Below are 22,101 nucleotides of genomic sequence, written 5' to 3' on the forward strand. Positions count from 1 at the left end.
CAGGTCATAGACTCATGAAATAGGAATTAAACCTGGGTCCTTTGGGTTCTCATACGATTTGGCGAATCAAGTGTTTAGCGTCGAACGGATGGCGTGACACTGATAGTATCGCAAGTGTGATTAGTCAGCTTCAGATTGACCATAAAATTTGGAACGAGATTGATTGAACTGCAGCGAACGATTTCCCTTCCCTTCTCTCCATACCAGCTCAGCAGTCAGTCTAAAGTTCGAAATGGCCAACGGAAGCGCTGCCCCCACCGTCCACGCTGCTCTGGCCCCTGGTCACTTCTTGTTCACCTCTGAATCGGTCGGCGAAGGCCACCCCGGTATGTCTTTTCCCTGTTATTGTCGCGTCGCGGCCATATCTCATCCTGGCCCCATCAGATAAAATCTGTGACCAGGTCTCCGACGCCATTGTGAGTATTTGGTTTTTAAAAAATCATCAATAGCTTAACATCGACGCGTTTTTAGCTCGATGCCTGCCTTGCTGAGGATCCTTGGTCCAAGGTCGCCTGCGAGACCGCCTCCAAGACTGGTATGATCATGGTCTTCGGTGAAATCACCACCAAGGCCAAGCTCGATTACCAAAAGGTCATCCGTGAGACCATCAAGAAGATTGGTTATGATGACTCCTCCAAGGGTTTTGACTACAAGACCTGCAACATCCTCGTCGCCATCGAGCAACAGTCCCCCGACATTGCCCAGGGCTTGGACCATGGGTCTCTCGAGAACCATGGTGCTGGTGACCAGGGTATCATGTTCGGTTATGCCACTGATGAAACTGAGGAATACATGCCACTGACCATCGTCCTGGCCCACAAGCTTAACAAGGCCATGGCTGATGCTCGCCGCAGCGGAGAGCTCGGCTGGCTCCGACCTGACTCCAAGACCCAGGTCACCATCGAGTACAAGAAGGAGGGTGGTGCTACCATCCCTCTTCGCGTCGACACCGTCGTCATCTCCACCCAACACGCTGAGGAGATCACCACCGAGGAGCTCCGCAAGGAAATCCACGAGAAGATCATCAAGCGCGTTATCCCTGCCAACCTCTTGGATGACCGAACCATCTACCACGTAAGTCGATACGCCACAATCAGCGGTCGAATCGTTGAATTCAACGTTTGTGTTTAGATCCAGCCCTCTGGCCGCTTCGTCATCGGTGGTCCTCAAGGTGATGCTGGTTTGACTGGCCGAAAGATCATCGTCGACACCTACGGCGGTTGGGGTGCCCACGGTGGAGGTGCTTTCTCCGGAAAGGACTTCTCCAAGGTCGATCGCTCCGCTGCCTACACTGCTCGATGGATCGGTGAGTTACTTGTTCACCATTGTCGTCTCCGGCATTCATCCATTCCCCTTTCTAGCCAAGTCCCTCGTCGCTGCTGGCCTTGCTCGCCGCATTCTTGTTCAACTCTCCTATGCTATCGGTGTTGCTGAGCCCCTCTCCGTCTACGTCGACACCTACGGTACCGGCAAAAAGACTGACGCCGAGCTCGTCGAAATTATCAACAAGAACTGGGATCTCCGACCTGGTGTCATTGGTATGGCTTCCTTGACCATTTGACGCGGCTGTATTTCTCACTCTTCCTTTTAGTCAAGGAGCTCAGCTTGCAGAAGCCCCAGTACCTCCAGACCGCCTCTTACGGCCACTTTGGCAACCCCGACTACTCTTGGGAGAAGCCTAAGCAGCTCAAGCTCTGAGCAACCACATCAACTGTTACGCGGACCAATAATTGGTGCTTGGCGTTGTATCTCATTGTTTTGTAGCATAGGAAGTTCATCCTTCCTCCCTTGATCTCATTGCATTTTTTTATTAATTTTCAGATACCACCACCTTCATTCGTCGCCGTCTGTGCATCTTTATCCGGGCTCACGTTATCCATACCGTATGGATTGTAGAATATCATCCTCACCCTATCGCTGTCATCTAGAAGTAGTAATGTGTATGTAGAAACAGAATGGAAACAGGCGTTCAACCGCGCAATCGACATGAGTGATGAGGAGATTAGGGCTTTCGGACTCGGAGCTGCGACTCCGACTGAGAAATCTCGGGAACACGTGGGGAAAGAGCGATCTCAAACGGAACCCGGGATGATCGATGCGGGAAATTTGCAGATACAGTACTATGCCCTCCCCTGCTCGACCCGGACACAATTCATTTCACCTTTGCTTCCTCTGCGATAGTATTCTGCGTTAGGGTCCAGACAGAACAGTGCGTCTGAATAGAATTTGCTCATGGGAGTTTCGCTGACAGACATATCTTATCTCTGCCGCAGTGTGCGGAATCTTAGGCTTGTTCTTGCACGATCCGAACGTCGATGCTGCCCCCGAAATCTGTGAGGGGTTGTCATTGTTGCAGCATCGGGGCCAGGATGCATGCGGAATCATCACCTGTGGACCCAAGGGCCGTCTCTATCAATGCAAAGCGAACGGCATGGTTAGAGATGTCTTTGACGCAACTGCTGTGTCCAGGCTAATTGGCAGCATGGGTGTCGGGCATGGTGTGTTGACCTTCCTTTCAAACATTTTTTTACTGAGCCTGATATGACTCTCGTCAGTGCGATACCCGACTGCTGGAAGCTTCAACAACGCAGAGGCCCAACCGTTCTATGTCAACTCGCCATATGGCATCTGTTTTGCTCACGTAGGCCACCCAACTCTACCAAACCTTCAGAATCTGATCATTTTTCTTTGTCGATCCAGAACGGCAACCTCGTCAACACCGAGACCCTCATCCAGTTCATGGATGAAGAAGCTCACCGTCATATCAACACCGCGTCCGATTCTGAACTCTTGCTCAACATTTTCGCTTACAACCTCCAACAAACTGGAAAGTTTCGCATCAATGAAGAGGATATCTTTACGGCCTTGACGGCCATGGTCAAGCAAGTCAAGGGTGCTTATGCCTGTGTCGCTATGCTCGCTGGATTTGGAGTTATCGCTTTCCGAGATCCGAATGGTATCAGGCCTGTCGGTATGGCAAAGCGGAAGTCTGGTTGTGGATATGATTATATTGTGGCCAGCGAGAGCGTTGTCGCTGATGCTGGAGGGTTCTCCGATTGGGATGATGTCAAACCTGGTAAGGTGTTTTTTCCCCCCTGCATATCTTGGTGTGGTCCCATCTAATGGTCTCCCCCCAGGCGAGGCCATCATCATTACGCGAAACAAAGTTACCCGAAGACAGATTGCGGAACCAGCAACTTTCGCTCCTGATATCTTCGAATATGTCTACTTTGCTCGACCTGACTCCGTGATCGACGGTGTGAGCGTGTATCGGAGTAGGATGTCGATGGGTGATGTCCTGGCCGAAAAGGTTCGGAAAATCGTCGAGCAGGAAAATATCCAGATTGACGTCGTTATTCCTGTGAGTGTCCTTTTGCTATGCGTCTACTATCGTCGAGGCTAAAGTTTCTGCGAAGGTCCCTGATACCTCAAGAGTTGCTGCGCTGAACCTGGCCCAGAAGCTTAGACTTCCTTATCGTGAAGGTTTCATCAAGAACCGCTACGTCGGAAGGACCTTCATTATGCCAGGCCAACAAATGAGGTATGGGGTCCAGCTTGGCCACCATTCGACCTCACTGACATATTTTTTTCAGGAAGAAGAACGTGCGACGGAAGCTCAATGCCATGGCGCTAGAGTTTGCCGACAAGAACGTTCTTATCGTTGATGGTAAGCTCCTCTACTGTTCTCCAACCAGGCCTGACTGCTCACGTCCCATGTTCAGATTCTATCGTCCGCGGCACCACCTCCAAGGAGATCGTTCAGATGGCCAAAGATGTCGGGGCTAAAAAGGTTATCGTGGCGAGTTGCGCACCACCGATTCGGTATGTAAACCCACAAAAATCTCTTGCAATACCTGACCATGATCCCGAACGGACAGATATCCCAACGTCTACGGTATTGACATGCCGTCGCGAAAGGAGCTGGTCGCGTACGGCCGTGACGAGGAGGCCATTGCAAAGGCTATCGGTGCCGATCGGGTGATCTTCCAAACCCTCCCAGACCTCGAAGAGTCGGTCAGGCAATGGAATCCGGCAATCACATCCTTCGACTGCTCCGTGTTTAATGGCGAGTACATCACTGGCGGCGTCGACGAGGAATACTTGCAACACGTCGAGTTCCTCCGTGCGGATAATGCGCGGGGGAAACTACAGCTCGACACAGCTTGCTTGGAGCACAAGGGCGCAAACGGCGTGAACGGCAGCGTGGACAGGGAAAGGGCCAGCTATACCAACTCCAGTACACCTGTTACTGGTACTGATGATACCGTCGGATTGCACAACACATTCACTACTTACACGCCCAAGTAAGTTGATTTGCAGTTCAAGAGGGTGAGAGAGAAGAAACAAAAGGCCTTCCCGGGGCCGTATATCCGTATGCCTGCTGGGTCTTGTGGGATAAAGTTGAGTAGTATGTAACCATCTAGTGTATTTTTATCATCTATTGTACCGGTTAGATCTTTTAGAGATATGTGGTAATGACTCCAAAGTCGATATGGTGAATCGTTGAAGGGAATAGTCTAGTCGACGTCGCACCCAATTTCGTCCTTATCGAAGAATCCCTTGAGCCAATTGGCCTCTTTGACCATCTCCTCCATCGTCCGTGGGGGTCGAGCATCGTCAGCATCGACTTTAAGAGGCTGGTAATCTTGTGTTGTTTGACGCATGTCTGAAGAGAGGCCCGCTTCTGCTTTCTCGAGTTCTGGATAGATGGCGTCGTTGTTTTCTGAGAAGCGGTCCCCTTGGAGTTTACGCGGGAGAATGTGAAAGTGGACGTGAGGAACAGATTGCCCCGCTGCTTTACCGTCCTGAATTTCCACTTGATGAGTTGCATGACGAGAGAGACTGTGTGTTGAGACCTGCCTGACAAGCAATCGTCAATGCATCCGCTCCGTAAACGCGTTCAATGACGTTTCCGACGCGGCTAACGGAACGCATGAGCGAACCAAGCTCGGTGTCTGAGGTCTGGTTATTCAAAAAAGTAGAACAAAAAAGAAGAAATACAGGACGCACCGTTAAGGTCAGCTAGACGAGGTACAGGTCTCGTCGGTATGACCAGGACGTCTGACTGAGTGCTTAGGGTCGTTCTTGTCCGTACAGTGTCAAGCAGCTGGCTTACGTCCCGGTACTATGGGTTTGAGATTGACAATAGCATAGCTTAGCGCGTTTCTGTAGAAAGCCTGAGATGTGACCTCGAACGTCGAGAATAGAAGGGCGCTAGGAGACATCGTGGATGCAGAGGAGAAAGTGACGCCGAGTCCAAGTCTTGCGCACCGTGTCACCGGCAGACAGGCGGTCCGGTGGCGTGTCCAACGCGTTCTAACTTCTCTAAACCACGCTCTTGACCCTTGCTCTGTTCTGTGTAGTAGTAAAAGGTCCACTATGCGCTCTTTGACTTGGAAAGTTCTTTATCTTCCTCTGGCCCTGGCTGCAGATTCGGCGTGGAACGGATTTGTGCTACCTGGCTCAACCACCGCAACTCCATTCACCCCGTACTACGTCCCGCCTGGTGCTGAAAGCTACGATTCTAACCACCCTGCTATACATTACTCTGGTCGATGGAACGAAAGCTATGGAGTGGGCTATATTAACAACTCTGTAATGTCGACCGTGCAACGCAACGCTTCAGCAGACTTTCGCTTCATCGGGACAGGAATCGAATGGTTTGGGACGACTGACAAGAGGCATGGAACCGCGAATGTTTATATCGACGGCCGATTTATACGGAATGTTGACGCTTGGAGGAACTATGATAATCCGAGAACTCAGCAAAGGATATTCTCGAAGCTAGATCTTCCACAGGGAGCTCATTCCTTCAGGATCGTCAACCTTGGTGGAGGGACTCGTGGTCGAGGAGAACTCATGGATCTTGACGCACTGGTGGTGACCAAAGGCCGCCGTGCCAGCGTACTCTCCAACCTCACACAGAGCCTAGAAGGACGCGACGGTCCTGCATGGACCCTTCGCGAGCAAGGAAATACTGGTGTCAACGCCATGCAATTGGCCGTCGTTTCTCCCACCCATGTCCTGGTAGTCGACAAAGTGGAACATAACCCGCTGGACGTCAACGGACACCCCGCGTGGGGTGCATTGTACAATCTCGAAACCCATGAGGTGACCCCACTCAACATCCAGTCCAACTCTTTCTGTGCTGGAGGATCCTTTCTCAGCAATGGGACGATGATCAATGTCGGAGGAAACCCTGTCGTGGAGTCTTACACCTCGTCTGCTGAATTCGGAGACTTGAACGGCCTTCAGGCCATTCGCCTTTTTCACCCATGCGACGATGACTCTTCAACTTGCGACCTTTTCGAAGACCACGACAACATTCGAATGGCCAGCCCCCGGTGGTACAACACCGTGCTTCGCATCAGCGACGGAAGTGCGATGATCATTGGGGGCTCGAGGAAAGGCGGGTGGATCAACAATGCGACAGTCAGCAACCCCACCCTCGAATATTATCCACCAAAGAACATCCATGGTTACAATGGAATGCCTATACCCCTTCCCTTCTTAGAGGATACCCTCAACTCTAATCTATTCCCCATTGCGTTCTCTTTGCCGAATGGCCGCATCTTCGTCGCAGCGAACCAAGATGCGATGATCTACGATTGGAAGACCAACACCGAAAGTCGCTTGCCAAGGATACCAAATGGTGTGCGAGTGACTTATCCCATGGCTGGCACCGGGTTGTTACTCCCTTTGTCGCCAGAGAATAACTACCAACCAGAGGTTCTAATCTGCGGAGGATCTGCGATCGATGACCGGAGGGCCAGCTACGACATCAGCTCACAGGAAGCTGCTTCCGCACAATGCTCGAGGATCGTCCTTACAGAAGATGGAATCGCCCGAGGCTGGCAAACAGAGAGTATGCCTCAACCTCGACTCATGCCCGACGCTGTGTTACTCCCGACGGGCGACGTCTTGATCGTGAATGGCGCTGCTTCCGGAATCGCTGGCTACGGAAATGTGCGCGACCAAGTTGGGGCTTCCAACGCTGATAATCCCGTCCTGACCCCCGTCCTGTACTCGCCTACGAAGGAGGCTGGAGCCAGATTCTCGTCCGATGGTATGCCCGCGAGCGATATTCCGAGACTGTACCACAGCACTGCTACCTTGACTCCCAACGGTGAGGTTATGATTGCAGGGAGCAACCCCAACCTTGACAGGAGCGACTTACGGTTTGGGACGGAGTATCGAGTGGAGTGGTTGAGCCCACCCTATATGCAGCAGGAAAGGCCGGAAATTGTGAATGTCCCTGGACAGGTACGGTTCGGGGAAAGGATAAGTCTCGAGGCTACGTTGCCGGTCGAGAACGTCAAAGGTGAGTCGACGAATCTCCTGGCTTTGCCTTAAGTAACCCACGAGGCCCGGTGTCCAGTCGCGTTGATGGACCTTGGATACGTGACCCACTCGGTACATGCCAATTCGCGCCTTGTGTACTTGAACGTCGTGTCTCAAGACGGTGGGCAAGTAGAGGTGGAAGGACCTCCCAACGGTGACGTCTACCCGCCAGGACCGGGATGGCTTTTCGTCGTCGCCGGTGGCGTCCCAAGCGAAGGGGTCAAGGTCATGATCGGGGACGGCAACGACCCGCCATTTGATCAGGGAGCCCTAGACAGGTAAGCATCCCTTCTCACTGCTAAAAGTGTCTTGTTGATTCTTCCATAGCTTGCTGGCCAATCCAAATGTGAACTGAGAGCGTTACAAGGCATATTTCACCATGTTGTATCAACTTTCCTGAAATCCAGGTCATCATAGCGTCATAGAATCGTAAAAGAAAACAAGATGACATGAGTATGGTCAACGTCTAAGGTGCTTAGATGGCACGTTGCTTCATCCGAGCACTGACCGTCCTCAACCCAGCATACACCTTGCCGGGAGGTGAACCAAGGATAAGGGATACAATGGCGTCTCGAGCAATCTTGATGTTTTGGAATGAGCCCATGATATGGATTTTGCTGGAGAGGGTTAAAGGCGTCAGAGATTTGTCCCCCCGCAGTCCTGACCGACGAGAACTCACGTATCGGCAAGGACTATTCGTGTGCGGCTTGTGTTCTCGATGGTGAACTTGGTCTTCCCGTCCTGGCCAGCGATTCGACCTGAACGAAGCGTGAGATAAGAAAGAAAAACGGGAGTCTAGAGGGTGGTGAACCTATTGCTCGAGAAAGGTGGTCTCCATGGAGTGTTTTAACGTCCTTGATCTCAAATGAGTCGAGATAAAGGTCGTCTAATCGGAGAAGGGCAATGGCGTCCTGAAGGACAAAATTAAATTCCCGAGAACCAGGGAACAAGAGATACGAAACATACGTTGACATCAAAGCCCAGAGAATAGGCTTTCACGAAATCAGCACCCTTCTGGATAGCGCCAATGTCTTTCGTCTGCTTCGAAGTCTGAAACGCAGTTAAAGCCTCAAACTGCCCCCAAACGCGACAACCACTCACCCTCATCTCCACACACCTCCTCTGAACGTTCATCCTGACTTGCAGCCCCAAGATTTCAGTGAGCGGTCCAAATATGCTCACCCAATCTTTTTTCAGCGGGGTCATACGATGTGGCGGTATCGGTACCCTTCTCGTCTCCGATTTTAGCAGGGTCCTTTGTGCACTTGCGGATGCTGGAGCAAAGAGGGGTGCTGCGGTTGTGCCCACTGAAGATCCATTCACACCAGCTGCTTGAGAGGACGAAGCACCAGTGGTGGGATCTGTGTCGATCATGATTTCGTCGTCGTCGTCGTCTACATTGTTGGTTGGTTTGGGGAAAAGGCTCGAAGTCCCTTCTTGTAGGTCTGCGGTTTCGGTAATATCGTTCATTTCTTCGTCTCCGCCATGTTGATTTTGTTGGTGCGTAGAAGTAGCAGCGGCGGCTCCGGGCTTGGAACCATTTTTGCGGACGAGTTTTCGTCGGTTTTTGCGCTGGGACGAAGGTTGGCCTTGTGTTGCTTGAGCTACTGCTACAACCATTTTTTGAGGATACAAGGAGCGCAGACGGGGTTTGTGTGAAGGGCAGGAAGAAGTTGGCGGTTGGGGGTGGAAGCAAAAATGGAGGCGCGATCAGAGTTGCGATTTTTGTCCACGCTTGATGCCTTTGGTTAGGGGCTACTAATCTCACTGAATACTCGCTTTCGATTCACGGTGAATTCGAGTGGAATAAAAGGTTCACTGGAATATCATGTCTGCATTGTTGGTTGTATGTCTGATACAAGTACAAATGATGTGAATGAATGATGAAGAATATGGAGAAACTTGAGCGAATGTGTTAGTCCCAAGCGGACAATGGGTGAGCCCGATTCGGTGCAAAGGTATATGAGGCGGACGTGAACCAGAGCAAAAAGGAAGGTAAGGTACAGATGAGTCTACAGGAAGGTCGAAAGATTCATCTTTCCTAATACGATAAAGGCCAAGTCTAAACCGAATGAGAATGAAGGGCATGGCTACACGGTATTCCGCCTCAGTCGTCGCATGAGCAGTTCCCGGGCTTCTTTGAGTTGCCACATCGCAGTTGGCTTTTCAAAGGTGTAAGGTGTTAGCGAGAAGCGACCCCTTCGGAGGATTTCCATCATTAGGAAGGAGACTAAGAAGAAAATGTAAGAATTGACGCTCTAGAATGAGGACAAGAGACTTACGGATAATTTCGACGTCAAGAGCCAGGGGATGTGATTCGAATTCGAGATAATTCGAGCCGAGGCCTGGTAGAAGCGTTGGAATGAAAGTTGATTTGGGAGTGGGGCTGCTTGGGCTCGTGGGGAGAGCGTCCTCGTCGACTACGGGTGATAATGGCTCGTCTGAGGCTGACGGTTTGGTGAAGATGGCAAGTTTGGAGGGTTTGCGCTTAACGGAGGGAGAGGGTGGTGATAGGGGCTGTTTTCCTTTCGACGACTTCAAAGGAGCGGGGAGGCGGATGCAATTTTGGTGGAAAGAGCCTTTGATCGTGTCGGTATCATAATCGAAGAGCTAGAGAGGGGTGAGCGCAGATATAACATAGGCTGGTGGCAACACCTTACGGATAGCGAATCTGCTGTTGCTAACCAAACGTATTCGGTATCAAACCGGGTTGGGATTGCGAGCACTTTGGGCCTGGAGGTGGCGGTCAGTCATAGTGTAATCCGTGAGAGGAAACATCTACCCACATGAAACGTATTGTCGAAGAGCCAAAGAGCTCGGTGAGGCCACCGATCTTTTCGTCACAGATAGCAATATCCGGGCGTCGTCCTTTCCATTGGACGTCGACAAGGACATTGCCTGAGCCGTCTGAAATCTGGGTGCGCCGTCTCTCTGTGTCTTCCGCTGAATCAGCTGAGGACACATGTGCTGGCTGGGGGTGTTTCCAATGGGCAGAAGCAGTTGAAGAAAAATCTTCTGAAGGCGTGACTAGAACAGAAGCGGTCCCTGAGAAAGGAATAGAGCTAGACGAAGATGCGTCGCAGTCGGGTAGCACCTCCGTGGTGATTTCGTAGGCACGGTCACCAGTCGCTACATCGACGAGTGAGGTGTTGAGCATATCGAGGGACGTGAATCTGAGCAACATGATGGGCGGTTGAGATTGGGAGTTTCTGGGGCCTACCCAGACTCTTAAGTATTGAGGACTTTTCTCAAAAAGGTGGAAGGCTTGTTCCTTCCCAGTTGGGAATTTCGTTTGTTATAGAGCCCTTTTCGACCATTTCTTTACACCCTCATGTGGTCCATCCCATGTATTTCAAAGGTATCGGCGAGTTAAGCGACAGGTCCCTGTATAGCCGACGATAAGCTTAAACGTGAAGTTGTTTTTGAATGCCGACTTTGACTTACTTTCCAGCGAAAAGGAACGAACTTGAGCGCTCGAGGAATCGGGGATGAGCTCTTTCGGTAATAAGTCGGCCCGATTGGATGGGTCACGTGCTGCATTGCCGCTGTTTGCTTGTGGTTGTGTTGAACCTGTGGCTGTAAACAAAGGAGAAAGCTGAACATCAACGACGACGACGAAGAGGACTACGCAGCGACGACGGCGACAACGACGGAACGACACACGCAACACCCAATTTTGCCATTAGGCGGCGCCTCAAGAGACACTTTTCGACAAGTTCCGCCTAGAATACCCACTTTCGCCTTCATTGGCTTGAGGGGATTTTCTAGTTCGCCGACGCTATCGACCTTTTCTGCCAGGTTATGGCTCATCACCGTCGTTCTCCACAAAATCGAGGAATCCCTTCGTCAAACGGCTCTCCGACCGCTGCTCGCAGAAAATATCTGCTTCGACGTGTACCGTCTCGCACATCTTCCCACGCTCTTGACCCCGAATCCATTTCGTCGCCAGTACCCAATCGGCCTGTGCTCCACCCTCTGCACAATTTACGGCGTTTGCCATCGAGGACATTGCTTGTGGAAGGGGGTGGAAAGGGTTTCAAGATGAGGCAGCCGGACCATCATGTTCAGATTGGTGCCAAGAGAAAACGCGTCGTCAGTAACAATGAAAACGCGCATACTCAGGGTCGTTCGACGCGTACAAAGCGGGTAAAGACCACGGTGGTCAATAACAAGATGTATGGTAGCACTAGTGAGGAGAGCGAATCAGAGGATAGTGGCATGGAGATCGATTTGCCTTCTGCTCCATGGCACGATGACTCAGAACCTGCGGACGAGGCCGATGAAGACGAACACTTGAGCGACGAACAACATGAACTCAATTCCAGTCAGTTGTCCTTGTCTACCGTCACTGTCCAAAACTGACAGTATTTTCAGCGGATGATCACCTTCTTCACTGGGCAACTTTCCATCAACTCAACAAGGTCAAGAAGGACGACCTCGTTCGACTTTACCGCGCCGCAAACCTGCCGGAGGATCCAGAATTGCTCACAAAGGCCGAAATCATCACTGTTATCATGGATGCTCGGCAGGACGAACTCGCCTCTCTCCCTCCATCTTCCCCGCCGGGAAGAACTGATGCGGCATCCTCTGACTACTCAAGTGATGAGGGTAATGTTGCAGGTGATGAGGAGACAGACGCAGGTCCTCACTATGATGCTCCAGGTGCGCTGAGAAGGCGTGTAACGATGCATGATATTGGAAAGTCTTCACCACGTCCTATGAAAGGGCGCAGCCTTTCAATGGGCAATGTTATGGCCCCGCAATCCAATGGCCACCAGGGACTGAAGCGGAAGGCTTCGTTGAGGATTCAAACAGAAGCGCTGTCCAGGTATGCATTCTTCGTACGTTGCAATCCATTTTACTCACCAACATAACGCCGACAGGCCTCGCACTTCCAAGGATTCTTCCCCCAGCACTTCTGCCCTCGCATCTTCGAGCACACAATCTCCTCCTGGGCATCGTCTTCGTTCCCGGAAAGTTTCAGCCTCAACTCCAGTCGACGTTCCTACCCCGACCTCCGCCGCCAGCAAAGGCAGAGGAAAGGGCAAGAACAAACAAGTGGAGTTTAGCACTGAGATTGTTCAGGTCAAGTCGACTTCCCGACGTAGTAGTCAGAAGGAGAAGGACCGCCAACGCGAGCAAGCTGAGGCTCTTGCAGAGGAAAGCGATCTTACCGATTTGGACGATGCTCTCCCAGTGCCAACATCGCGCCCTCAGCCGAGCCCACGACGATTACGAAGTAAAGATCGGGGACGAACTCATATTGACTCGAAGAGCAGGGAAAGCGACGACGCCGACCATACGCCGACTTCCAAATCACGTTCCGCGAAAGCCATGCCCCAATCTCATTCTAAACCGCAGCCGAAACGAGTGACCCCTATGCGCAAAGCGAAGGGCAAGATCAAGAGCCTAAAGGAGTCTGAGACGGAGGCTAGCCATGAAGAGGATGGATCGGAAAACAGTGAAGAGGACGAGGAAGGGCAGGAAGTGGAAATGGAAATGGAAGAAGACGATGGTGAAGGGGAGATGGAGGAGGACCAAGATGCAGACGTTCAGGGGGGCGATACGGGAGAGGAGGACGAAGTCGATGAACTTGTATCATCAGCGTCCATTACCCCCCCTCCATCGAACACGTATGCTCGAAAGACACCGCTGCGTCAAAGACTACGCCGTAGGCCATGCGCTACCACTGCGGAATTGGATGCTGAAGAGAATGAAGGCGACGACGAGCACGAGGAAGATGCGGATGGCGATGATGATGACACCGAGACTGTGGATGGCCACGATGGTGATGAGGGGGAGGATGACGAGTCTACCATCGCTGTTGAACCCCGTCGGCTCCGAAATGGGAAGATTGTCGGCGACGAAGAGGCCCACATGGACGAGGATGACGGCGGTAGCGCTGAAGGTGGCGAAGAGGAAGCCGAGGAAAGTGAAGAGACCGAGGGAGAGCCAATCACTGTCGATGAGACTGAAGAAGAGGCAGAAGAAGACACCATGGAAGACGAAGGTAAGTATGCAATGCCTTGCATCATAAACGTGTCTTCAACACGCCTTATTTATAGTGGACCTATCTGTCGCGACTGCCAAGACCTTGGTCCGCCTTCGGCGCGATGATCTCGTGAAGCTATGTGAGACTCGCAACCTTGAGCCAATAGGCACAAAGCCACAGCTTGCCGAAGCACTTCTTCAATGGCGGGACCGCCACGCCAACGGGTCCTCGTGCCCCTCTTCCACGGGAACGGTGCGGCCGCCTTCGACAGCAACCACAAGTCGACGTCGACGGAAGAAACAATCCAGCAGCTCCTCTGTTCCTGTTCTTCTGCGGTCGCAGAAAGTCCACGATGATGAACCGCGCACCCCCGTCCCTGGCAAGGAGGCCAAAGACAAGGAGAATGATGAGCTTGAGCTTGATCTCGAAAGTCTGGGCCTTGAAGATCGAGAAATCCCGCCCGAAAAGATCCAGAAGTTGGAGAAGATTGGTAGCGGAGGTTTCAAAGATGTTTTCATTGGTAAATTCAGAGGTCGACGGATCGCTATTTCTGAATTCCGTGGCCAACTGAGCGCAAGTAAGTTTATCGTGTGCTCGTTGTATCGATGGGTGGTTATTAACCTCGTCTGCCTTTCTAGTGGATATCAAGGAGCTTAAACTCCTTGGTGGCTTTGACCACCCGAACATTGTTCGCTTCGTGAGTAGGGGTTTTAAACATTGACTGTGATGGCTCTGACCTTACCTTATTCCAGCTCGGCGTCAGTATCCCAGAGAACACCAAGGAAACACCGGTGATGATTGTCAGCGAATTGTGCTCGAATGGCGATCTGTTTGACTACATTCGCAATGTCAGTGCGCCCTCACTTCACAAAGTTGTATGTCCATTCCCGCTTTGCTGCCAACTCCACCGCCTCACGTTCCTCCTTATTCCCGCTTAGCTTACTATGATGCTTGATATTGCTCGCGGCTTGGAATACCTTCACATGCGCAAACCGTCTGTTATTCACCGAGACTGCAAATCATCGAACATCCTTATCACTGCCAAAGGCGTTGCCAAGATTGCAGATTTCGGTCTTGCCAAAGTGAAACAGTCGACAAGATCAATGGTTCGCAGCCTAGTCGGAACAGTCAACTGGCAGGCCCCTGAACTGTGGACGGCGCATCCCAAGTACAACCATAAAGTTGATGTATTTTCTTGTGCCATGGTCTTTTGGGAGATGCTTCAGTGGCACCTTCCAAACAAGAAGTTCCCTTGGGAGGTGAGGAGTGTTTTCTCGTCTCAACTCGAAGCACTGGAATTCTTACTTGCTACAAGGGAATGAATGAACATGCTATATACGAGCAAGTTGGTGCCAAAAAGCAGAGGTGTGTACACTTGCCTTTATGCTGTCGTGACGTGCTAACTGCCAGTTTCAGACCATCAATCACTGGTTTACGAAAGCAATGGTGCCCGGAAATCGTCACTCTGATAGAAGAGATGTGGGCCCAGGATCCCAGCGACCGCCCTACGATGTCGAAAGTGGTAGAAACCCTCGAAGACCTTGTTAGGCAATATTGACGTGCTGTACTTTTTCCTTCTTTCGCAACCGCTCTACTTGCCACCGTTCGGTTTCTTCGATGCTCACTCTTCTGACCACATCCATTTAAGTTTTAGTAGACACCATGCAGACATTTTACATGTATTGTTTCGCCGCCTTCCGTTTCATAGGCGTTACTACATCTTCGCACCTTTCTACACTTCACTCACTTTTAAGCACATTCTTTCGGGGTTTTTATGTTATTCTTTAACAGACTATCTATCGGCCTTGGTACTTGATGAACTTTATTCCCCTGCGCACTGTATCTTAGTAGCTCAATCATGACAAATTCACTACCACCAAACATACATATGGACTAATACAACAGTAGGGATCAATCCATTCTTAGAATCATCGCGTGCGGTCTCGTTTGAACTTTGAGACCTTGGCCGGGGTAGAAGATTCGGAACTTGGTGCAGGCGGTTTTGTGATTGGTTTGGATTCACGAACAGTAGAAGCAATAACTGTAGGGGGCCGATCCGGTCTCGACGTTCTTGGAGGAAGCGATCCCTGAACAGGGGTAGTGAAAGTCCCATTAGGGCCTTTCATTCCTCCCGTTGGAGGGAAGGATGGGGATTCGACGATCATAGAGAATGATGCACGACTGGTCGATGATCCTGGTGAAGGTGCAAAGGAAGATGAATCCACAATCATCGACATTGGGTTAAGGGACGTTGTCGAAAGTCCTTCGGAAAGCTTCGGTGCAGCTTGTGCTGTCGGAGACGCGGTTTTTGGAGACGACCGGTTTAAATCACTGACAGGCGTGGGCGAAGGGGACAGACTTTGTACCGAGTCTGAAGGTCGCCCGGCTGCTGCTCTTGAAACCTTGAACTTGGATACAGGATTCTTAGTGTTCAGGGGAGGCAGAGTTTTTGAGGGGTCGTCGACTCGGGGTGCAGACGATGTGCCAGTCCCACGTGCGGCGTCCTGAGGATGCACGGTGTGGATATACTCTCCATTCGGTCCCAGATTGTAAACCTCCCCCTTCCTGAGAAGCTGAAGGACCTCTTGCATCCCTTCGTCTTCGAGTTCGCTCGCGCTGTCGTCCTCTCCTCCTACGAGATTTCCGTCTTCGTCGAGCTTCCCCGTCCGGATAGATTTCTGGATCGTTTTAGCGGTTGCTACAGGTACCACCGAGGTCGGGTTACTTGCTCCGTAGGCAGAGGCGAGTTTGTTGGCTCTGAACTGCGAAACGGCCGGTTTCTGTGATTCTTTGAAGGATATACCGACGCTTTCTTCCTGTAACGGACGATGTCAGCGGTGGTAATTCTTTGGACCGCAAGGATCCATACCGTCTCAGTTGCAGGTGTTTCAGTTTGCGATGAAAGTTCCTGCATTGCTGTAGCGGCGGCTTGTCCAATCGCAGCTCGCTTCTGGAGATATTCCAATTCGACCTGTCGCTGCAGAGATGCATAGTCCAAGTCCGTCTCTTCTTCTAGCTCTTGATCTGAGCCACCATCCAGTGACTGGTCGTCTAAGTCCGATTCGTCGTCCGAATCCCTTTCTGACCGTGTAGGCGGTAAAGGACTTCGCAATGGTTTGCTGACCGGAACTCGTTCGACAACATTCATTTTCATCGTGGGTCTACTGACTGGTTTCAATTGGCCTGGGATGACATCGCCCCAACTCTGTTCCCTATACTCGTCGTCCCCTGAAGCAACTCCCGGAGCAAAGGTCACCGTCTTTTTTGCGACAGACGCAGAAGCGGCCTTCCGTTTCGCGTCAGATTCCTCGTCCTTCAACCTTTGAATCTCCTTCTCCCTCTCATCCTTCGCTCTCGACTCACCCAAGTTTTTGATGAGAGCCTTTCCCATCCTTTTCTGCATCTCCTTAGCAGCCGCGAGGCGCTTCTTCTCGTTAGCAGCGGCTTCAGCCCGTTTCCTTGCAATCTCTGCAATCTCTGCCCTCTCTTTCTCCCTCTCTTTCTCCTCTTCTGCGCGTTCCTCGGCCTCGAGCATGTCAAGTAGGCGTTCGCGATGTTGGCTTAGACGTTCACGAACAGATGGGGCAACTTGGTCCAACTTTACAATTGGATCGCGGTCCATAAAGATTAATTCCTCTGATTCATTTCCAGGGACCGGCTCTGTGATGTCGACGATGGGCAAGCCCTCTTCGTTGACCAGCTAATAGATGGATCGAATCGCTGCCCGGTGAGATAGAAAGCGATGGGCCTACCTCTCCACGTTCGTTTCTTTTCGGAGTGAAGTCCTGGATGGCATCGAATCCGACGATTTCACTCAGCCTCTCCGAGAGCCTTTGAATTGCTTCAGGTGAAAGATTTGTCTTCGGACCACTCGAGCCAGTATCGACATTGGTAACGGATTCGATCAGTGAGCGAAATGCTGTAATATATTGTGAGATTAAGGCTTTCTATGAGGCAAAAAATAAGAGGTGACCTTGCTGTTGGCTTTCATTGGTTGACGACATCGTCGGGGAGCAAGTCCTAAATGCCAAGAGAGCCTCCGGATCACGCTAGGTGCTCGTGGCGGTGCTCGTGGTCACACCGCCGTGTGACCCAAGCGCGTCTTGTCACAGACGCGTCTCGAGCCTCCTCCACAACGGCCTGCTCAGCACCAACAACAACTTGGAACGCGTTTTTCGACGGGGATCACGCGTGAAATGTCTCTCTTTAAATCCAATGGACTCTTGGGTCTCGGTTCGACCTCAACCGCCCTTCAGGAAGACCGCCAATCGCCTCTGGACAACATGATTTCAGCTCTCAAGCCCAACGGCTTGCTGGGCTCGAACAGGTCAAGCCCCGAACTCGACAGAACAGAAGAAGACACTCACAGCTCTGGCTTTGGCTTCAAAAGCAACGGTCTCCTCGGTGGTGCTCGTGCATCCGAAGGTGACGATGATCAGGGCGGATTTAGTTTGGGCCTGCAAAGTAACGGCCTCCTCGGAGGTTCAAGCAGTTTTGGGTCGACGAGCAGAGTATGCTGCCTATGTCCTGCATTTATCCTTTACTGAACTGTATTCAAAGGCATCATCTCCCGAAAGCCGATCGCCAGAAGCCCATGATTCCCCACCAACCTCCCCCGAACCGTTCAGGACAGCCTCGCCTCCTGCTATACCTGTACAAGAAACCACCTTATCGTCGTCAAACCGTTCAATCCGTGCAACAACATTCGATGGAAAACCGCTCCATATCAGACGGAGAGTACGGCGAACGGGAATTGCTGGGGTGAGTAGGTTTTTGCTCTCTATTCGGCGGGAAACTCATTTGGTCTAGTCAACAAGCAGTGCAAGTAATCCCGACACACTCAAATTACTAGATGTCCCAATACACAGAATGCTCGAAACCCTTTCCGTTGAAAAGGCAACGGAGCTCCAGACGACGTAGGCTTCCCACTCCTTGCCCCTTGTGAGTCTGGCTGACTGTGGCTTGTAGTCCACAGAGCGCTGCACCATCGGAAGACAAACCCGACGTGGAAGACACGCTCTGGGTGGACCGGTATCGACCCAGGAAATTTACGGATCTACTGGGGAATGAACGGGCTTCAAGGGAGGCAATGGCGTGGCTTAAACAGTGGGATTGGTGTGTATTTGGGAAGAACAAAGCGAAGAAGAGGGCTCGTCAAAAGGATGAAGACACTACTTATGAGGATGAGTACCATCGGCCCCAAGAGAAGGTGCGCGCGACCATTTTTCAACTAGCTTAGCACTCATCTACTGTGTCCTAGTTCCTCTTGCTTTCTGGCCCACCGGGGCTGGGAAAGACCACACTCGCCCATGTTATCGCGAAACAGGCAGGGTACGAAGTGATGGAAATTAATGCGAGGTAAAACCTAGTAGCACTTGGTCCCTGCCATGTCTAATACAGCCTCAAGTGATGCCCGGTCAGGCAACGTCGTAGATGACAGGATACGGCCCACTCTTGAAGCAGGGTCAACCGTTGGCAGCACAAAACCCGTCCTTGTAGTTATTGACGAAATTGATGGTGCAACCGGTGCTGGAGACAACGTATGTGTGCAGTCAATATTAGCTCTGCTCTGGAACATTTCTGAACCACTCCTAGTCCAACACGTTCGTCCACAAGTTGGTGCAGCTAACGCAAGTCAAAACAAAGAAAAAACGTAACTAGGCCTCCTTGTTCGTGGAATGCCCGACTGACACTTTTCAGAACGAAACGGAAAGCGGGATCCTCACGCAGCGCGTCCAATATTGCGCCCTATCATTTGTATATGCAATGATATCAATGCCAGCTCTATCGCCAAGCTCAGGCCCCATGCACTTCAGATCAGGTTCAATAAGCCATCCGACATCCACACCGTGAAGCGGCTGCGGGAGATTTGCGAATACGAAGGACTTAAAGCGGACGCCCGTGCACTTGCGACTTTAGTTGGCGTGGCCAAGGGGGATCTGCGAGGTTGTCTAAATACGCTTCAGGTTGGACTATTTTCGTCGTCCAGCCCTCTCGAACAGCGCTGACCCGACGCTTCTCTAGTTCATCAAGTCGAAGAAAGAGGATGTCACGGAACCCATCATTCGAAAGGCTACGATGGGAATGAAGGAGTCTGGAAGTTCCATACAATCGTGTCTCAACAGTCTATTCACCCCATTGTCCAAAAAACGAGTGAAGGAACTGGGTCTGACAGAAAGCGAGGAACGCAAATACGTCGGCCGTCTCTACCACGAAATCGACAGTTGCGGAAGGGAAACCGGTATTGCAACAGGCAAGTAAGACTCTGCGTGGCATCTATTGTATTTTAACGTTGTCTTGCAGCATGCTTTGGACATTATACTACCCTACGACACCATGACGCCAATCTCTCGAGACACGAGAGGGCTATCGAATGGTTGGTCACCTTTGATACCATGTCCAGCGCAATGTATGGCGATGGCGATTTTACTCTTCACCATTACCTACCATACACTCTTGTTCCCTTCTTCCCCTTGTTCAAAGAACGGGGCGGAGAGCGCATCGACCGAAGGCAAGTCGACTGGGAGGTCAGTGGGTCGCTCTAAGTCTGGATGTTAATTAACCTGTCGCTCTGTAGCATGTGCAACTTCTTCGGACCAATGAAGAAATCTACAAGACGCTTGGTCGAAGTCTCCGCTCAGCTGCTGTGCGGAACAACGGGGACTATCGGCATTTCAGCGAGACGCCCATTCTCCAGACGGAATTTGCACCATTGATTAACCGGATCATTTCTCCTCCGTTACGACCTGTAAGCCCTTCCCCTCGATGTCTGTCCATTGAGACCTATTCATCTTCTCTATACAGATCAATAACCAGGTGATCAAGGTTGAAGAGAGAGCGCTGTTGCAGCGCCTCGTCAGTGTCATGGTCGCAATAGATTTACGCTTTGTTCGTGAACGTAGCGAAGACGGACAGCTATCCTATCGGCTGGAGCCGTATGTATCTTTACTTTCTATCAGACCGTCCACATTCTTACTCTCCGTGCAGGCCCATTGATGTATTCATTACCTATGATGGCAAACGGGCAGCTGACATCCCTGTATCGAGATACGCTGTTCGACATCTTGTAGCTGAACAGGTCAGGTTTCTGTTCGCTGTCATTGGCATATTACTGACAGGACCTGTGCATCCAGGTGGACGCCAAGCTAACCGAGAGAGATACTGAGTACATCGAGAAAGGAAAGAGGGGCAAGCATGCTGACTTGTTCAAGTGAGTGTCTCTGAGCCCCTCGTCTTGAATAAGCGCTCAAGTTCCACCCAGGTCATCTTCCGGGTCCCTAAACCGGAGTCCTCACAAGCGCCCACGGGACACTGTGGACGGCGAGGACGTACCTGACGCTAAGCGATCTAAACTTGAGGTTGAGGAAGACCTGGCAAGTCGATTACCCTGGTTCGCCCTTTGTTCCTATCCTTTATTAACGTTCACTTCCAGGGCCCCACCGATTTCTTTGGACGTCGCATAACCGCGCCTGCCGGCAAGGGTCCCAGATTCACCACGCGAAAGGTATCTGTCGAAAAGCCCTACAAAGTCACCTATCGCTTTGCAGAAGGAAACTCTGCCGCTGTTCGGAGACCGGTAAAAGTTGCAGCGTTTCTGTGAAGGCAAGCCGGACGGACAATAGCAGTGTAATGTCGTTCTTTCTCGAATTTCTATGCGTGTATTTCTAGTCCTTTTCGATGGTACTTTTATGGATGACGATGTGCACTATTCCGTCCTGTGGTCCCATTTTGTCATACCGGTATGTCGATTGTATCGAACCGTCAGTGTCCTATGTTTCTTCCTCGATGTCTCGTATTTTAACTCTAGAGCTCGCCACCCAAATTCGACCAAATTCTGGGGCTTCCAGCTACGTCGTACGATTGGGCTCTCCCCGAAAACGGCACGAACTTCCTTGCGTCACCTCGACGAAGATCGATGGCAGACAGGGACAATCCGTTCTGGGCGTCACATCCTGCTCCGTGGCAAGTGCTCAACCATAAACTTCCTATTCTGCCAAACGTAACATCGGAAGATAAACCGCGGGCCCTGAGATATCCCTGCCTCCTCGGTGTCGTTCACATCTTCGGGCCCAACGATCCAACAGTTCTGCGTGGAGTGTCTAGACAGGCAGATCGTCGCTAGCGGTGTGAGCACTCTTTCTCGCTTTCGATTTCGCTGGCTGAGCTGGTTTCTTACTAAATCTCTGAATATTCGGATGTGTCCACTGTTTCCGTCCTTGTCAATGTCATTCAGAACTCCTCAGATGACTGGATGTCTCTGATGAGTGACACGACGCTCGCTTGGTCTTCGATTGCATTCAGCACCACGGTCTTTGGCGCTCCAAGCGCTCGACCATTCCAGTGTCGGCTATAACATTACACTTTCTCCCTTTTTCTTGAACGATCAAGTTCGACGCCGGAATTCTTCTCTGATCCCACCTGTACATCGGCTTCCATTCAGCACTTCTTTGACTTGTGGTGACACTTGGAGAGAAGGACGGTACCTTCAGGAGGATGGGTGAACTTCCGGGGTGGATAACTGATCACATCGTAGGATCCTCGACCGCGAAACGAGGCCTGAGGGCACAAGTCGAGACCACCCTCAACTGATTTTACCGGTCGACAGTGGATTCGCGGAGCCCCTCCCCTCTCCCTCTCCTTCGAACGTTGCTGCTGGCAGTACGTGTTTGACAGGCAGCGTAGTTTCTGGGTATGCATCTTCATCTCCTTTAGGGAACTTTTTTTCCGAAGGTGCCTGGGTGCAAGCTTCTTGAACGTCCCTCCGGAAT

The 22,101-nt window shown here is 51.3% G+C and overlaps 8 protein-coding genes across 8 annotated transcripts; 5 read left to right on the forward strand and 3 right to left on the reverse strand.

Annotated features, from left to right (window-relative positions):
• The first annotated feature begins 199 nt into the window (after window positions 1-199).
• On the forward strand, window positions 200-1,975 carry CC1G_01221 (methionine adenosyltransferase). Its single transcript, XM_001833107.2, has 6 exons — window positions 200-326; window positions 385-416; window positions 472-1,074; window positions 1,132-1,306; window positions 1,362-1,538; window positions 1,592-1,975. The coding sequence occupies exons 1-6, from the start codon at window positions 233-235 to the stop codon at window positions 1,696-1,698; spliced, it is 1,188 nt and encodes a 395-aa protein (XP_001833159.1). The 5' UTR covers window positions 200-232; the 3' UTR covers window positions 1,699-1,975.
• An 11-nt stretch (window positions 1,976-1,986) lies between these two features.
• Window positions 1,987-4,308, forward strand: CC1G_01222 (amidophosphoribosyltransferase; the record flags this gene model as incomplete). Its single annotated transcript, XM_001833108.2, has 10 exons — window positions 1,987-2,055; window positions 2,182-2,209; window positions 2,274-2,498; window positions 2,556-2,641; window positions 2,701-3,076; window positions 3,138-3,361; window positions 3,417-3,541; window positions 3,594-3,667; window positions 3,723-3,822; window positions 3,879-4,308. 10 exons carry the CDS (start codon window positions 1,987-1,989, stop codon window positions 4,306-4,308), a joined length of 1,737 nt encoding a protein of 578 aa, XP_001833160.2.
• On the reverse strand, window positions 4,089-5,245 carry CC1G_01223 (diadenosine 5',5'''-P1,P4-tetraphosphate asymmetrical hydrolase). Its single transcript, XM_001833109.2, has 4 exons — window positions 5,117-5,245; window positions 5,011-5,061; window positions 4,861-4,955; window positions 4,089-4,805 (listed from the first exon to the last, which is right to left on the reverse strand). Exons 1-4 carry the CDS (start codon window positions 5,223-5,225, stop codon window positions 4,518-4,520), a joined length of 543 nt encoding a protein of 180 aa, XP_001833161.2. The 5' UTR covers window positions 5,226-5,245; the 3' UTR covers window positions 4,089-4,517.
• Window positions 5,246-5,598: 353 nt separating this feature from the next.
• On the forward strand, window positions 5,599-8,103 carry CC1G_01224 (copper radical oxidase; the record flags this gene model as incomplete). Its single annotated transcript, XM_001833110.2, has 3 exons — window positions 5,599-7,321; window positions 7,379-7,619; window positions 7,965-8,103. The coding sequence occupies 3 exons, from the start codon at window positions 5,599-5,601 to the stop codon at window positions 8,101-8,103; spliced, it is 2,103 nt and encodes a 700-aa protein (XP_001833162.2).
• Window positions 8,104-8,265: 162 nt separating this feature from the next.
• Window positions 8,266-10,525, reverse strand: CC1G_13891 (RNA-binding protein pno1; the record flags this gene model as incomplete). The annotated part of the gene is made up of 5 exons (XM_002911805.1): window positions 8,266-8,391; window positions 8,443-8,951; window positions 9,624-9,951; window positions 10,002-10,074; window positions 10,128-10,525. 5 exons carry the CDS (start codon window positions 10,523-10,525, stop codon window positions 8,266-8,268), a joined length of 1,434 nt encoding a protein of 477 aa, XP_002911851.1.
• Window positions 10,526-11,514: 989 nt separating this feature from the next.
• Window positions 11,515-14,891, forward strand: CC1G_01227 (TKL/TKL-ccin protein kinase; the record flags this gene model as incomplete). Its single annotated transcript, XM_001833113.1, has 10 exons — window positions 11,515-11,665; window positions 11,716-12,003; window positions 12,067-12,169; window positions 12,225-13,351; window positions 13,407-13,910; window positions 13,972-14,030; window positions 14,086-14,208; window positions 14,272-14,592; window positions 14,649-14,698; window positions 14,750-14,891. 10 exons carry the CDS (start codon window positions 11,515-11,517, stop codon window positions 14,889-14,891), a joined length of 2,868 nt encoding a protein of 955 aa, XP_001833165.1.
• A 370-nt stretch (window positions 14,892-15,261) lies between these two features.
• CC1G_01228 (hypothetical protein) lies at window positions 15,262-17,337 on the reverse strand (the record flags this gene model as incomplete). Its single annotated transcript, XM_001833114.2, has 4 exons — window positions 15,262-16,149; window positions 16,203-17,033; window positions 17,086-17,252; window positions 17,307-17,337. 4 exons carry the CDS (start codon window positions 17,335-17,337, stop codon window positions 15,262-15,264), a joined length of 1,917 nt encoding a protein of 638 aa, XP_001833166.2.
• Window positions 17,338-17,529: 192 nt separating this feature from the next.
• Window positions 17,530-21,455, forward strand: CC1G_01229 (CHTF18 protein; the record flags this gene model as incomplete). The annotated part of the gene is made up of 18 exons (XM_001833115.2): window positions 17,530-17,844; window positions 17,894-18,094; window positions 18,186-18,274; window positions 18,302-18,542; window positions 18,594-18,664; window positions 18,741-18,873; window positions 18,929-18,936; window positions 19,116-19,299; window positions 19,358-19,574; window positions 19,637-19,860; window positions 19,911-20,081; window positions 20,138-20,268; window positions 20,321-20,411; window positions 20,467-20,543; window positions 20,595-20,691; window positions 20,766-20,909; window positions 20,959-21,072; window positions 21,141-21,455. The coding sequence occupies 18 exons, from the start codon at window positions 17,530-17,532 to the stop codon at window positions 21,453-21,455; spliced, it is 2,823 nt and encodes a 940-aa protein (XP_001833167.2).
• Window positions 21,456-22,101: the final 646 nt, after the last annotated feature.

Source organism: Coprinopsis cinerea (assembly GCF_000182895.1).
Source record: "Coprinopsis cinerea okayama7#130 chromosome 2 map unlocalized cont3.2, whole genome shotgun sequence".
NCBI lineage: Eukaryota > Fungi > Basidiomycota > Agaricomycetes > Agaricales > Psathyrellaceae > Coprinopsis > Coprinopsis cinerea.